Source organism: Spermophilus citellus, assembly GCF_964194105.1.
Source record: "Spermophilus citellus genome assembly, chromosome: 16".
Lineage (NCBI taxonomy): Eukaryota > Metazoa > Chordata > Mammalia > Rodentia > Sciuridae > Spermophilus > Spermophilus citellus.
In genome coordinates, this window is record NC_138196.1 from 46,927,672 (window position 1) to 46,944,346 (window position 16,675).

General features: G+C 35.5%; 1 protein-coding gene across 1 annotated transcript; it reads left to right on the forward strand.

Moving 5' to 3' along the window:
- Positions 1-492: 492 nt before the first annotated feature.
- LOC308635314 (disintegrin and metalloproteinase domain-containing protein 25-like) lies at positions 493-3,945 on the forward strand (the record flags this gene model as incomplete). The annotated part of the gene is made up of 2 exons (XM_081269666.1): positions 493-2,616; positions 3,769-3,945. The coding sequence occupies 2 exons, from the start codon at positions 493-495 to the stop codon at positions 3,943-3,945; spliced, it is 2,301 nt and encodes a 766-aa protein (XP_081125792.1).
- Positions 3,946-16,675: the final 12,730 nt, after the last annotated feature.

Consider the following 16,675-nt stretch of genomic DNA (forward strand, 5'->3'; position numbering starts at 1 on the left):
GTTTTGCATATTTCTCCTGAGTAATGTGTGTAAATAGTCATTTGATATAGGAAACACAACCAATTATTATTTATTCCAAGTCAATTTGTATATATTGTAATTCCTCATCAAAACAAGATATATATTCAGCTTTTCATTCAGACTCTGGTTTTAAATATTTATTGGGAAAATGTTCCCACTTGTACATGTATTTAGAGAATGGTTCATGAACCCACGGGTTTGGCAAATTCCAACCAATGGGCAGTTGTTATAATTTTCAACTCCCACAGTCTGACTCCACCTCACCCAAACTAAAGAGCAAATCCAGTGCACTATATGGAGTCATGCCTTAAACCAAACACTAATGCATTTTAACCCATACCCTGCTGTTCTTCTCCACCTTAGACTTTTCATAATTTAGCTAGCCCATCTCTGCCCTTCTTTTCATTTTTTCCTTTTAGTTCTGTGGCTCTGATGGATTGACTCTGCCAGAAGACATCCAATTAAAGGTCAATGCTGCTTGCAACCAAGTCAAAGGGAGGAGACAGGACAACAGCACCTCCTGCCCTGCCCCATTGCCTCCAGTCACAAACCATGATGGCTGTGGGTGAGGCCCTGGTGCATATGAAGATCACTGTCCTGCAGCTCTACCTGGGAATCTTGCTCTTCCTTTCTGGATGGATCCAGATTGGGCACTCTCAACACTACAGCCCCCCAGAAGTAGTGATACCCTTGAGGATAACTGGCACCCGTAGAGGCATGAGGACCCCTGACTGGATCTCCTACAGTCTGCACTTTGGAGGCAAGAAACACATTGTCCACATGAAGGCCAAGAAACTTCTGGTGTCCAAACCCTTCTCTGTGTTCACCTACACAGACCAGGGTGCTCTGCATGAGGACCACCCTTTTGTCCAAAGTAACTGCTACTATCATGGTTATGTGGAAGGGGACCCAGAATCCCTGGTTGCTCTGAGCGCCTGTTTGGGGGGCTTTCAAGGTATGTTAGAGATCCATGACAATGTTTATGAAATCAAACCCAGAAGATTTTCTACCACATTTGAACATCTGGTTTATAAGATGCGCAGAGAGAAGACAGAATTCCTGCCCCACAGATGTGGACTAACAGAAGAAGAACTAGCACGACAACTGACACTGCAAAGGAGTGATAATTCCATTCTGAAGCAAAGTGGCTATGAAGGGTGGTGGACCCACACATGGTATCTTGAAGCATTTTTGGTTGTAGACTATCAGAGATTCCTTTATAAGAGAAGTAATGTTTCACTTGTGGTACAGGAAGCATTTGTCATTCTCAACAATGTACATTCCCTTTTAAGTAAATTGGATGTTAATTTGAGTTTACTTGGAATTGAGGTCTGGAATGAAAAGAACTTTATCAAAGTGACTAATAACATATTTAGACTCCTGGATGAGTTTTGCAATTGGAAGAGAATCAGCCTTGAATCTCGCAAAAAACATGATCTTGTACATTTTTGGGCAAATCAAGATTTTGGTATACATCTTGGCTTAGCCTATATTGCAACTGTATGCATACCTGGTATGGAATGTGGAGTGGAAAGTCTCAAGAATGATTATCTGTTTGATTTTTCACTTACTACTGCACATGAGGTGGGTCATAATCTGGGTATGTTCCATGATGTATGGATATGTCAATGTGGGCAACGCCATTGTATAATGTCTGAAGAACAATCAGATGGCACAAGATTCAGCAACTGCAGTTACGCTTATATGTGGGAAAACTTTCCATTTATGAACTGTTTGCGCAATGCACCAAAACAAATGGACATCTTCAGGGGGAATGTCTGTGGGAATGGTGTGGTTGAAGAAGGAGAGGAGTGTGACTGTGGACCCCCAATTTTGTGTTCAAACCATCCATGTTGTTCAGTAAGTTGCACTCTGAAAAATGGGGCTGAATGTGCTTCTGGGCTTTGTTGTAAAGACTGCCTTCTCTTGCCACCGGGTCAAGTGTGTAGAGAAAATGTCAGTGAGTGTGATCTTCCAGAGTGGTGCAGTGGTACCTCACCTGAGTGTCCAGAGGATGTGTATGTGCAGGATGGGGTCCGTTGCATGGACAGTGGCTATTGCCATGAGAAGAGATGCAATGCACGTGATGAACAGTGCAGACAGATCTTTGGCAAAGAATCCAGGAGTGCACAAGAGAGTTGCTACGCAGAAATGAACAGCCGAGGTGACCGCTTTGGTAACTGTGGTATCATTGATGACCACTATGTTATGTGTAATATATCAGATTTCCTCTGTGGAAGAGTTCAGTGTGAGAATGTGAAAGAAATTCCCTCTTTGAGAGGTCACACTACTGTGCATTGGATTGACTTCAATGGTGTGACCTGCTGGGGTACCGACTATCATTTTGGGATGACTGTACCAGATATTGGTGATGTGAAAGATGGCACAGAGTGTGGTAATGGACAAGTGTGCATTCGCCGGAAGTGTGTCTCTATGTCTTTGTGGGCAAGTGATTGTTCACCAGAGACCTGTGCTATGAAAGGGATCTGCAACAACAAACATCACTGCCATTGTGACCCTAACTGGGAGCCCCCAAACTGCACAGAAGAAGGCTATGGAGGGAGTGTTGACAGTGGCCCACCCCCTGGGAAAATAGTAATGAAGAGAGCTAGGCCAAAGAAGAATTTCCCTGCACCACTTATTTTTTTATTTCCATTTTGTCTTTTGATGTTGATTGTGTTATTTTTGATTTTGGCGAACCTATAAACAACGCCTAAGAAAGAAGAGGGAAATGTGCAACCTTCACCTGAGATGGAATAGCTGTGTGTTCAAACTTACCCTTTACTTGACAAAGAAGAGCTCAATATATAAACTTTACCTGAGATAGAAGAGCAAAATTTTTACATTTTCAAAAAATAATCCCAATCCTCAGTGAAATTTACCATGCATTAACATTTATTATCCTGGAAGTAGAAATGTTATTGCAAATGTTAGAAACCACTGTCAGGAAGGTCCAGAGATCATTGCTTCAGGATCATAAGCATTCACCATAATACATGTAATTAATAACAGTTTCCTACTTATCATTATTTCAAGCAATTTTAGTAGGTTTTCTAATTTGTTTTATTGGGTACTGGAGATTGAATTCAGGGGCACTTAGCCACTGAACCACATCCCCAGCCCTATTTTTGCATTTTCTTAAGACACAGGGTCTCCCTGAGTTGCTTGGCACCTTGCTTTGGCTAAGGCTCGCTTTGAACTTGCGATCCTTTTGCCTTAGCTTCCCAAACTGTTGGGATTTCATGTGTGTACCACTGCCCCTGGCTGATTTCATTATTTTTTAATGTTTACTGCACTGGGATTGATTTCAGAGTCTTGCACATGCTAGGCAACCATTCTACCACCAAATATTAGTCATAGTGGTTTATTGTTCATGGAAATACTTCTTTGTGTTTCTTGAGCCTACTGCATGATTAGATCAAGTGTGTGTGTGTGTGTGTGTGTGTGTGTGTGTGTGTGAGTGAGAGAGAGAGAGAGAGAGAGAGAGAGAGAGAGGAGAGAGGGAGAGAGTGTGTGTGTACTCCCCATCTCTCATCACTCTGCTGTGTCACAGGGAGAGAGGAAACTCACAAATCACACCTCTTTGCAGTCCTCCTTAGCAGTTTCTGCCCTTGGGGGAGCCACAGGGAAACTGGATATCTGTGGGAACTGCTTGAAGTTTGCATCAGCATCACCTCACTTAGAGTTTTCATCTAAAAATCAGCTGCAGTAGTTTTCAGTCTGTACATTATTCCTATGTATATTTAGGAACTTCCAGAAGCAAAAGTATCATCAGCTACCAAACAACTTATCCTCAGAGCCCTGGGACCTGGTTCTCTGAGGACTCTGCCAGATTCCAGAGGTTCCAGCACCAACTTGGCTGTACCTGTCCTCAGAGGTTGGGGTTCTAGAATCATAGAACCTATTCCCAAGATCTGGGCTTGAATATCTGACCTCTTCCCATTGATCTCTAGTCCTCATGGTGACAGCTATGCCTTCTACTTAGTAACTTGTGGTTATCTCAGGAGTGTGGTTTCTTGTTTTGTGACTGAATTCTGGGGGCTATAAAACTTACCTTAGTATGATGGAGAACACAGGAAGGAGTCAGACATCAGAGATTTTTTTTAACCACTGCCCTTTACCCCCTTGGGAAAAAGATTTAAACTTAGGGAGAATGTCTTTGTAATCTCTAAACAGGACAATAGCAGTTGCCACACAATTCCTTTGCGTCTTTGATTACAAAATAGGATGAAGAACTTATTTATAATTTTTGTATGTAGGATGGAATAAGTCTTAGCAAATTTTGTTTTCTCTGGGGAAAAAGACCTAGAGGTCTCCAATGAAACCTTCAAAACCATACTTTGAGGTCATCAGAGAGCTGGGGAGGCAAGGAGGACTCAATGAACTAACTTTTCCAACTGGAACACAATTGTGAAGTGAGTTGAGTATCAACAGGTGTCTTTTCTCTGGAGAACTAGTGGATGCTGGATATGAATAGAGGAGGAGGTTTGGCCCCATAGGAGTACAGGAACTCTGCTGAGAAGCAGATAAACTCCAGTCCTCTTAGTTACTTCCCAGGCCTGCATTCATAAAGTAGACATTTGGGGGACTTCCACTGGTAATCATTTTCCCCCAAGTCTCTTCTGCATTGTGAGATGTTGGTGAGCTACTCTGAAATTTCTAAAAGGCATATTTTCCTAAATCCATGTTACATTTTGTACACAAGACACAGTGAAGTGGCTTGTCTCAAGCACATTCAATTTTTCCATAAAGACACTTACTGGATTCTGGCCTTTCATTTCACAGAAGGCTGAAGAGGTAGACTGTGAACATTTGGATGTAGAGATTGATCCCCATAATCCTTCAAAGCTGAGCAGTTAGTGTCATGTACACTCCCAAGTGAAAGTCGAGCAGGCCCATATCTGAGCAGTGCTCTATAAGTAAAGATTAATCCAAGATTTATTGAAAGCTTGCTCACCTCTGGCCTAGCTTAATCCATGATTGATTTAAGTAATTAGCTCCTTAGTCCATCTTCCCAACCCAGGAAATGGGAAATTGTAGTGGAGCCCTTGGTGATTCAATGTATAATTACCAACATACAGCGAAATATTTTTACATTTGCTGTTATGGTTCAAATGTCTGTTCCAAAATTCATTTTGAAATTTCATTGTCACTATAATGGTATTTGGAGGTGAGTCTTTCTGAGGTGTTTAGGCAGGACCATCATGACAGATTAAAGCCTTCATTATGGGAGTGGTACAGTTATCACAGGATTGCCTTTCTCATAAAAGCAATCTCCTTCTCTCTTGCATCAACTCTGTCCTTTCCATCTGCCATCATGGATTGATGCACCAGGAAGGCCTCATCACATGCAGCCTTCAATCAATAATTTCACAACTTTCGGAATCATGAGCAATAAACTTATTTTCTCTGTAAATTACCAATTTGCAGTATTATGTGATAGCAGCAGAAAATAGGCTAAAATACATGGTAAAAGGAAAAAACCTGACTTGCTATTAGAGAATTTTTTTTAAAAATGGAGTAAGGAGATAAAAGAACAAACTCTTAGAAGTTCCAAAATGATTCAGAATGTAGAGAAACAATACATGAGTCTATGATCATGATTAATATATGTTAAAATAGGAGAATATGTACAAAATGTAAGAAAATGTAGAATATCTTCAGTGAATTAGGAATTATCTAATTGATATTTTCCAACTCAAAATTATTGTAAATAGAACTCAGTAAATCAGTTGAACGGTTGATTGGACAGTCAGATATACAAAATTACTTAACTGGAAGACATGTCAGTTTAAAAATACCCGTAATAAAGCATAAAAAAGGCCCATGAAAGAAAGTATATGAAATATTTTAAAAATTATTTGATTCCTAGTATTGGAGTCCAAGAAAGTAAAAGGGAATTTGATGCAAGTAATGTTCAAAGAACTGTTTGTCAATGTTCTTTTTTAAATAGAAGTAAGAATCCATCCCAGTCCTCCATATTGGATTATGTATTTCTCAGAGACATTTTTAGCTTTTCTTCTTTCTTTAGATTGTGTCCTCTCTAATGATCTATCTTCAAGTTTTCTCATTTTTTCACTGCTTATTCAAATCTTCTGTGGATCTCCTCTAGATTTTGAAAAAAAATTCCCACATCCTTGCCAATACTTATTGTTACTTGCATTTTTGATAACTGCCATTCTGACTGTAGTGAGATGAAATCTCCGTGTAGTTTTAATTTGCATTTCCCAAATTGCAAATTTTTGAGCATTTTTTTATTGACCATTTGTATTTCTTCTTCTGTTCAGTTTCTTTGCCCATTTATTAACTGGGTTATTTATTTTTATTGGTTAGTTTATTTTTGTTGTCGTTGTTGTTAAATTTTGAGTTCTTTGTATATCCTAGAGATTAATGTTCTATCTGTGGTACAGGTGGTCAAGATTTTCTCACATATGTAGGCCCTATGTTCCTGCGCTTTATTGTTTCCTTTGCTTTGAAGAAGCTTTTTAATTTGTTTCCATCCCTTTTATTGATTCTTTATTTTACTTTTTGTACTTTCAGAGTCTTATTCAGGAAGTCTGTTCTTCAGCCCACATGATGGAGATTTGTGCCTACTTTTTCTTCTAGTAGGCACAGGGTCTCTGATCTAATGCCTAGATCCTTGATCCACTTTGTTTGGAGTTTTGTACAGGGTGAGAAATATGTGTTTAATTTCAATCTACTATATATGTATTTCCAGTTTTCCCAGCAACATTTGTTGTAGAGGCTATCTTTTCTCTAATATATGTTTATGATACCTTTGTCCAATATGAGATAAACTATATTTATGTGGGTTTGTCTCTGTGTCTGCTATTTTGCTCCATTGGCTTTCATGTCTGTTTTTGTGCCAATACCATGACAGTTTTGTTACTATGGCTCTGTAGCATAATTTAAGGTCTGATATTGTAATGCCTCCCATATTATTTTCTTGGTAAGAATGTTTTGGCTATTCTGGGCCTCTTATTTTTCCAAATAAATTTCATGATTGTTTTTCCTATTTCTATGAAGAATGTCATTGGAATTTAATAGTAATTACATTGAATCTGCACAGTGCTTTGTGTAGTATGGCCATTTTGATATTAGTAATTCTGCATTTCCAAGAAATCTTTGGAATTTTTCCATTTTCTAGGGCCTTCTTCAATTTGTTTAGTGTTCGATAATCTTTATTGTAGAGGTCTTTCACCTCTTATGTTAGATGCATTTGTTAAATTTATTTTATCTGTTAAAATTTATTTATTTGTTAGATTTATTTAATCTTATGTTAGGTTTATTTTTTTTTCAAGGCTATTGAGAAAGAGTTTTCTTGATTTCTCTCAGCTGATTCATCATTGGTATACAGGAATGCAGTTGATTGATGCATGTTAATGTTATGTCCTGCTACTTTGTTGAATTCATTAAGGAGTTCAAGAAGCTTTCTGGTGGAGTATTTGGGGTCTTTTAAATATAGAATTGTGTTGTTGGCAAAAAGGGATATTTTGAGTTCTTCTTTTACTATTTGTATCTCTTTAAATTCTTTCTTTTTTCTATTTTTTTTTTTTCATTTAGGATGATGTTAGTCTTTGGTTTAACATCTATAGCTTTTACAATGTGGAGGTACGTTCCTACTATCCCTAATTTTTCTAGGGTTTTGAACATGAGTGGACGCTGAATTTTGTCAAATGTTTTTTATGCATCTATTGAGATAATTATGTGATTTTTGCCTGTAAGTCTGTTAATGTGATGAATTTATGTGATTTTTGCCTGTAAGTCTGTTAATGTGATGAATTACATTTATTGATTTCTGTTTGTTGAGCCAACCTTGTATTCCTGGGATGAACCTCGATTGATCATGGTGCACTATTTTTTTTAATGTTTTAGTATGCTATATGCCAATATTGTATTAAGAATTTTTGCATCTGTGTTCATCAGGGATGTTGTTCCAAAGTTTTCTTTCCTTGATGTGCCTTTGTCTGGTTTTGCTATCAGGGTGATACTAGCTTCATAGAATGAGTTTGGAAGGGCACCCTCCTTTTCTATTTTATGGAATAATTTGAGAAGTATTGGCATACGTTCTTCTTTGAAGGTCTGGTAGAACTCAGCTGAGAATTCCTTTATTCCTGGGTTTTTCTTTGTTGGTAGGCTTTTGATAGCATATTCATTTTCATTGTTTAAAATTAATCTATTCAAATTTTCTATGTTCTCCTGTTTCAATTTGGGGAGGTCATATGTCTCTAGAAATTTGTCAATGTCTTCATGGTTTCCTATTTTATTGCAGTATAGATTTTCAAAGTAGTTTCTAATTATTATCTGTATTTAATAGTGTCTACAGTGATATTTCCTTTTACATCGTGAATTTTAGTGATATGAGTTTTCCTTTCTTTTTGTCATTAGCTTAGCTAAGGGTTTACCAATTTTATTTATTTTTTCAAAGAACCAAGTTTTTTTTTTAGTCTATATTTTGAATTCTTTCTTAGAATCAATTTCTTAGATTTTTGGCTCTGATTTTAATTATTCCCTGTCTTCTCCTTTTAGTATTGATTTCTTCTTCTTTTTCTAGGGCTTCAAGATATAATGTTAGGTTATTTATTTGGTGACTTTCTGTTTATTTAGTGAATGCACTCACTACGATGAACGTTCCTCTTAGAACTGCCTTCTTTGTCCCAGAGATTTTGATAAGTTGTGTTTCAATTCTCATTTTCCTTTAAGTGTATTTTTATTTCATCCCTGATTTCCACTGCTATCCATTAATCATTCAATAGTGTATTATTTAGTCTCCAGGTGTCAGGGTAGCCTCTATTCTTTGTCATTGATTTCTAATTTCATTCCATTATGATTTGATAGAAAGCAAGGTATTATCTCTATCTTTTTTATATTTGCTCAGAGTTGGTTTGTGCCTTAAAATATGGTCTATTTTAGAGAAGAATCCATGTGTTGCTGACAAGAAAGTGTATTCAGTCATTTATATATGAAACATTCTCTATATGTCTGTTAAGTCTAAATTATTAGTAGTATTTGTTAATACTACTACTAATATTATTACTAATAATAATATTATTCTTTATTTAGTTTATGTTTGGAGGATCTATCCAATGGTGAAAGGGGTATGTTAAAGACACCCAGTATTATTGTGCTGTGGTCTATTTGATTCTTGAAATTGAGAAGGGTTTGTTTGATATATGTAGATGTTCCATTATTTGGGGAAAATATTTACAATTGATTGTAATTGTCTTGTTGATATGTAATTCCCTTGAGCAGTATTAAACGTCCTTCTTTGTGTCTTCTGATTAACTTTGATTTGAAATCCATTTTATCTGATACGAGGCTAGAAACCCTTTCTCCTTTACAAGATTTATGTACATGATATGTTTTTCCCATCCTTTTACCTTCAGTGTGTGGATGTCTTTCCCTATGTGGTGAGTCTCTTGGAGACAGCATATTTTGGGGTCTTGGGGGTTTTTTTTGTTTGTTTGTTTGGTTGGTTGGTTGGATTTTTAAATTTTTTGTAGTTGTAGACAGACAGAATGCCTTTATTTTATTTGTTTATTTTTATGTGATGCTAAGGATCAAACCCAGTGCCTTGCACATGCTAGGCAAGTGCTCTGACAGTGAGTTACAGCCACAGCCCCTGGGTCTTGTTTGTTCTGCCAGTCTATGTCTTTTGATTGATGAATTTAGGCCATTTACATTCAATGTTATTATTCAGAAATGATTTTTATTTATTTTTATTTTCATTTTATATCATATTAATTTATTTCTGGTTTTTAATTTAAATTAGTGTCTCCTTTGATCAATTATTCCTTTAGTGTAGTTTATCCCTTTGTGGATTTTCAGTTTTATTTTTTATTTCTTCTTCATAAAATATTGTATTAGTAGGTTTTTTAGTTCAGGTTTTCTAGGTCTGAATTCTGTTTATCATGGAAGATTTTTATTTCCTCCTCAAATGTGAAGCTTTATTTTGCTGAGCATAGTATTCATGGCTGGCATACATTTTTCTTTCAGAGCATTGTGTGTGTGTGTGTGTGTGTGTGTGTGTGTATTATTCCAAGACCACCTAGCTTTGAGCATCTGGGCTGAGAAATCAGCTCAGATCCAGATTAGTTTCACTCTAAATGTTACCCATCATTTTTATCTGACAGCCTTTAATTCTATTCTTATTCTGTATGTAAGGTATTTTCATTATAATGTGCCTTGGTGTGGATTTTTTTAATTTTGTATATTTGGGACATCATAATCCTGCTATATTTGGTTTTCCATTTCATTCTTAAGGATTCACAAATTTTCTGATATTATTTCAATGGAAAGATTGTGCATTCCTGCAGTTTGTATCTCTAAGCCTTCCTCTATCATGATAAATCTTAAGTTTATTATCTTTTCATGTTACCCCATATTTCTTAGAAGTTCTGTTCATGGATTCTTAACATCTTTTCACCATGTTCAACTTTATTTTCTAAATTATATATTTTGTCTTCATTGCCTGAAACTATTGTCTTCCAAGTGGGCTAGTCTATTGGTGATGACTTTCATTGCATTTTTAATTTGATTTATCATTTCCTTCATTTTGAGGATTTCTGCTTGATTTCTTTTCAGAATCTCTATCTCTTAATTGAAATGATCTTTCACTTCCTGTGTTTTCTCTCTGATTCCACTCCTTACATTATCTTTTACCATATAGATTAGTTTAACTATGAACTTTCTAAATTCTATCTCTGATATTTCCTCCACTTTTGGATCAATTAAGTGTATTGTTGAGGTATTCTGTGCTATTTGAGGTGATTTGTTCCCTTGATTTTTGTATTGATTGTCTATCCATCTATCTGGATGGATCTAATGCTGTGTATTTTCTACCTTATACATTTATAGGGTCTATCAATGTTACTAGTACCTCACAGATGGGGAGGGGAACTCCCATGAGCACCAATGTATGCAAACACTATATAGCAATAGATTAGGTCCTTAGTTCCTATTTTGATATCTAGTGTTAATTGATGTAATACATAGAGATAGTAGGAACAAATTTTCCATCAGTAAAAACAGTAAATAATCATACATTATGTCTGAGTTAAAAACAAACAATTGGTGTTTTCTATGACTTCCACTATATTAACTATTCCTGTGATATTGGTGGTATACTAGACATTATATACCTCAATTAGTATTAAGAACAATTAAAGATAGAGTTGAGTATTAGGGAAAAAAGCGTTGGTCCTGATTAGAGCTGAAGAAACTACATTCTCAACTTTAACCAAAGCCATCATAGTTTACCCCAACAACATCCTAGAACACAGCACCAGAGCAAAGTCTTTTACCATGAAAGCTATCTTATAAAATTAGTAAAGCCAATTGATTCATCAAAGATACCAATATCAACATAAGGGCACTTAAAAAGAATTAAAAAAGCAAAGTAACATGACATCTCTAAAGGAACACAATAGCAACAATCCCCAAAGAAAAGGAAATCAACAAATTGCCCAAGAAAGAATTCAAAATAATGATTTTAAACAAAATAAATAAAAGAGAATGTAGGGAACATTTCAATGAATTTAGGAAAAAACAACTCATGATATAAATGAGTATTCAGGAAAGTGTAAAGATAATACTTAAGAAACAGAAATTTAAATCTTGGAGCTGACAACTCAATAAAGGAAATAAAAAATGCAAGTGAGATTCTCAATAACAGCAGGATATATAAAGCAGGAGAAAAACTTCTGAACTTGAAAACAGATCTTTTTAAAATACTCAAGTCTCTATCTCTGCTCTTTCCTACCACCCCAATACACATGAAGAGCAACAAAATATTAGAATGAATGAAGAGAATCTTGGAGACTTGTGGAAATCCACTAAAAATAAAAACATTCACATTATAGAGAGTACAGAAAGAAGACAGAAGAAAATGTATAGTAAGCCTATTTAATAAAATTCTAGCTGAAAACTTCCCACATTTTGGGGAAGATGTCAACACACAGGTCTATAAAACCCCAATAAGATTCAGCCAAAACATTCACTCTCTGAGATATATTATAATCAAATGTTATAAGTCCAAGGCATAGAATTCTAAAAATGGCAATGGAAAAGCATCAAAGCACATATATGAAAACTAACAGCAAAATTCTCATTGGATATCTCATTGGGAAAATATCTTCGAAACCCTAAAGATAAAACCAAAATAAAATAAAAGCTGCTGAAAAGAATACTATACCCAGAATAGCTACCCTTCAGAGCTGAAGATGAAATCTTTCCAAGACAAGTGAAATCTGAGACAATTCATCATCATTAGGCTAGTCTTGCAACAAATTCTTTAAGGGAGTTCTACACATCAAAATAAAAAGATAATAACTACAATCAAGAAAATGTAAGAAAGTATAAAACTTAACAGTCAGATAAACAAAAGAGAAAAAGAACACCCTTATAAATACGAAATCCAACCAAGCACAAAGAACAAAAGAGGAAGGAAAAAAACAAAGCATATACAAAACAACCATAAAATTAACAAAACAACAGGAGTAAGTCCTTACCTAGCAATAAAAAGTTGGAATGTAAATGGCTTACATTCCCCACATAGAAGATTTATTATAATGGCTGAATAGGGAAAACAAAGACTCAGCACTATGCTGCATATAGGAAATACACTTGCTGGTCATGACACACCAAAATAAAGGGATGGACAAAAATATTCCATGGAAGCAGAAACCAAAAACAAGAGCAGGAGTAGCTATATTGACATAGCTCAGATATGCAAATACCTTGCATATAGGCAACGTCACAAGACTTGCTTTGAGAAATCAAATTATAAAGTAGAGAAATTTAGGATCTGTTAGTTTTTCTTTCCTGGCTCTGTCACCAACATGCATTAAGATCTTGTGAAAGACATTTTAAATCCTAGATCATCCTTTTGTGCAGATGGAATACAGTACTGGGCCAAGCTAGGATTCACATTGGTTCTAGGATTCTCTGACCATAGTGTGGCTTACTAATGCACAGGAATAACACTGAGCTTCAACAATACAAATCTCAGGTTTCCCCAGTTCTGTACAACATGGGATGTCACTTGACCCTTTCTTCTTGGGAGCAATAATAGAAGCATCACATTAAAATAATCTTAAACTGGGGAAGGTAGCATATACCTGTAGCACTAGCTATACAAGAGGCTGAGGTAGGAGGATCACTTGAGTCCAAGAGTTTGAGAACAGCATAGGCAGTATAGCTACACTCCTTCTTAAAAAATCATAAATAAACAAAATAAAAATAAGGGCTGGGGTTATGGTTCAGCGGTAGAGCACTCTACTAGCACATGCAAGGCGCTGGGTTTGAACGTCAGCACCACATAAAAATAATAAATAAAAGATTTTTTAAATAAAAATAATCCTAAAGGGTTATATAATCCAAGCTCAGAAATAGTCCCTTACCCTGTTTATTGGGGGTACCTAGTTACAAGAGTGTTGAAATGTTGCAGATTTTATTTGTTTTGTCCTACAGGAAATTTAATGGACCAGAGAAAATTGTGTGCACAGCCCTGTTATTTTTTATTACTTTTTGTGGGCTATAATTCTTTTTGTATCCAATCACAAAAGATCATTTTAAAATAATAAACCAAAAATGATACATTAAATAATAAGGTAATATTTTAAAATACTCGAATCCTGTATAGTTATAAATGTAAATTAACAAACCAAAACACAAAATAAAGAAAACATAAACAAATATTTGTGCTAACATATAGACTGAAAAATTGGTTTACAAAATCAGTCTAAAGAGACAACTATATTGGAAGATAATAAATATTTGAGCAACTTTTTATTAGATTAGCCATCCTATCACCCACAGACACATGCATATAATCCCAGCAATTCAAGAGACTGACTCAGGGGTTCTCAAGTTCAAGGACAGCCCGACTCAATATTTTTTGAAGATAAAAACAGATTTTGAGGGAAATGAATAAGTTATACACACAGTAGCTCTTGTTACTTAGCAAAATTATGTAAAAAAAATTCCTAAATAATTACTTTGTGTAATAATCATAATCAAGTCTTAATATACTACATCATAATAAAACTAAATCAAGAGGGAAATACATAACATTCTTCTTTTTTATTATAAAGTACCATATAGGCCAAATGGAAATTAAAATGAGGTGTACTTTGGTCTCACACATAGGATATACTACTTTGGCCAGAAAAAAATAAAGAAGAAGAACTATTGTTATTGAGAGAAAATAACAATAATTTTTTTTGTTTTTTACCTCCAAACTAAAAAAAAATTTAAAATCAAAAGGGATGAGGATATAGGTTTAGTGGTAAAGTGTCCCTGAGTTCAGTTCCCTGTATCAAAAAGAAAAAAGAAATTCCACTGTTTAAAGAAAAAAAAAAAAAAAAAAATATATATATATATATATATATATATATATATATATATATCAACTTACAAATATGTCAACCAACATGACAAATCAGCTATAAAGTTTAAGAAAAATGCCCAAATGGAAAACAGTATTAACTCCTCAAATCCCTTTACTAATGACACTTGTGAATGGTATGTTACAAAGGCATTCTATCTTTCCTAGGTTGTAGGTTAAGCAGGTACATGGATGGCAAAGAAAAACACATTTCTTCCAAGAGTAAAAATTGCTTAGGATGAAGCTGTTAGGATACATAAGGCCTTCTCTTTGGAGACAAACTCTTATTTAATATAACAGATAAATTTTTTTCCAACATTAGAACACATCACCACATTTTTGCTTGACACTGGATGAATCAGTGAGATGGCATTCTGTGTGGTATGGTATTGAATACATAAGACTTTTAAGCTCCAGAATAATACTTGGTGCCATAAGATGGGATATGTATAGAATCTGAGACCAGCTAAAGAATGTGGCGCAGATTCATCCACTATCATATGCTGAATGAGGGTCATAAATACACTGATTAAAAGAGTGTTTATGAGTATAATTTCAATCTTTCAATCTCTTTCTCTCTTTCTTTCAATCTCCCCCACTTCATCTCTATCTCTATCACTACCTCTATCCCTGTCTCCAAATGGTTTCATGAACCTAACTTAAATGAGCAAAGGGTACAAAACTTTTGCATCAATAGGTTTCACAGTGAAATAGGAACTGCTATGCATGTCTTCATATCATTGTAGTTTACAGTTAAAGAACATACTGATAGATAGTTCTTGACACATGTGGTTGGGAAAAGAGCTAACTGTGTGGAAAGAAGACAAAGTTAATTAAAGACTAGATGTTGATCTAGATATCAACTGGAACAAAATTTGTGTTGAGATTAACTTTGATACGAGCAATGAGTATAGAAAAAAATGATACTAATTTGTGCCTGAATACTAACCCACAATTTATTTACAAAAGATAGCTGGTGATTTTTAAATATGCTTCCAAAATTAATTGAATACTGAAGAAAACAAAGGAACATGTAAATTCTATTAAGTGGAAGTTACTCAGTGTGTGACTTTTCCTCTGTGTAAACAGTGAACAATCTACAGGTTTTCACTATAGTATATTCTCTATCAAGGTGTGTTATGGTTTGGATCTCTATTGTCCACTGTAAAGCTCATGTGCTAGGCAATGTAGGAGTGTTCAAAGGTGTAAGGATTAGGTTGTGACAGTGGTCACCCCATCAGTGGATTAATACCCTTGATGGATTACTAATTTGAATGGACCACTGGTGGTAACTGTATATACAGTCAGATTGGGCATGACTGGAGGAAATCATCACTGGGTCCATGTCCTTGGACTATATATGTCCTTGGCCCTTTCCCCACTCTTGCTCCCTCTCTCTTTCTCTCTGTTTCCTGGCTGCCATGAGTTGAACAGTTTTCCTCCTCCATGGGCTTCTGCCATGATATTCCTGCTCACCTCCAGGCCCAGAGGAATGGAGCCAGCAGAACATGGACTGAACCTCTGAAACTTTGAACCCAAATAAACTTTTTCTCCTCTAAGTTGTTCTGGTCATGTACTTTGTTCACAGCAATTAGAAGCTGACTAAGACAAAGTGGTTTCTGAATATTTGTAATTCATCATTGGCTTGATGTTTATGACAATAAACTCCTTTTATGATTCTAAACATTTTCTCAGGAAGTTTATCTCAGTGGTGTTTTCAATGTCTGAACTGACAGATTTTGTACCTCTTCCTCTGAACAGGATTCTTTATATGAATTTACTGCAACTATCCCCAGGAGGAGCAGACAAACAAATTGTAGCTATCCTGGAAGGATAAGGATGGACTTAAGTCTGAGGAGTATTATAATAAATATGACATCCATAATAAATTAAAGCTAGATCCAACATTAGTGTCTGTTTCTCAACTAGGTCAGAACTTCAAGTGGGGGGAAATGAGATTAATTCTCAAACTCCAGCATGTCATGTATAAACCAAGAGACCCTTAAACTCCACTAGTAGAAGTGATACCTGGAGATCAAGGTAGTATATAAGGATAATGAAACTCTTGGGTTGTGTACAGCATTTGATGACTGCAAATGAGTGGCTGGTTTTCTAAAAGATTCTCTGTGAAGTTGCAGTTTAGTGAATATAAACAGTAAAAGATTTCCCAACTGTGTTTTTTAAATTAACCCACTTCTGTGTATGGAGTTACCGTCCTAATTCTCCCTCAGTCCAATTCCATAGTTTTTCAATAATTTTGATTTCTAG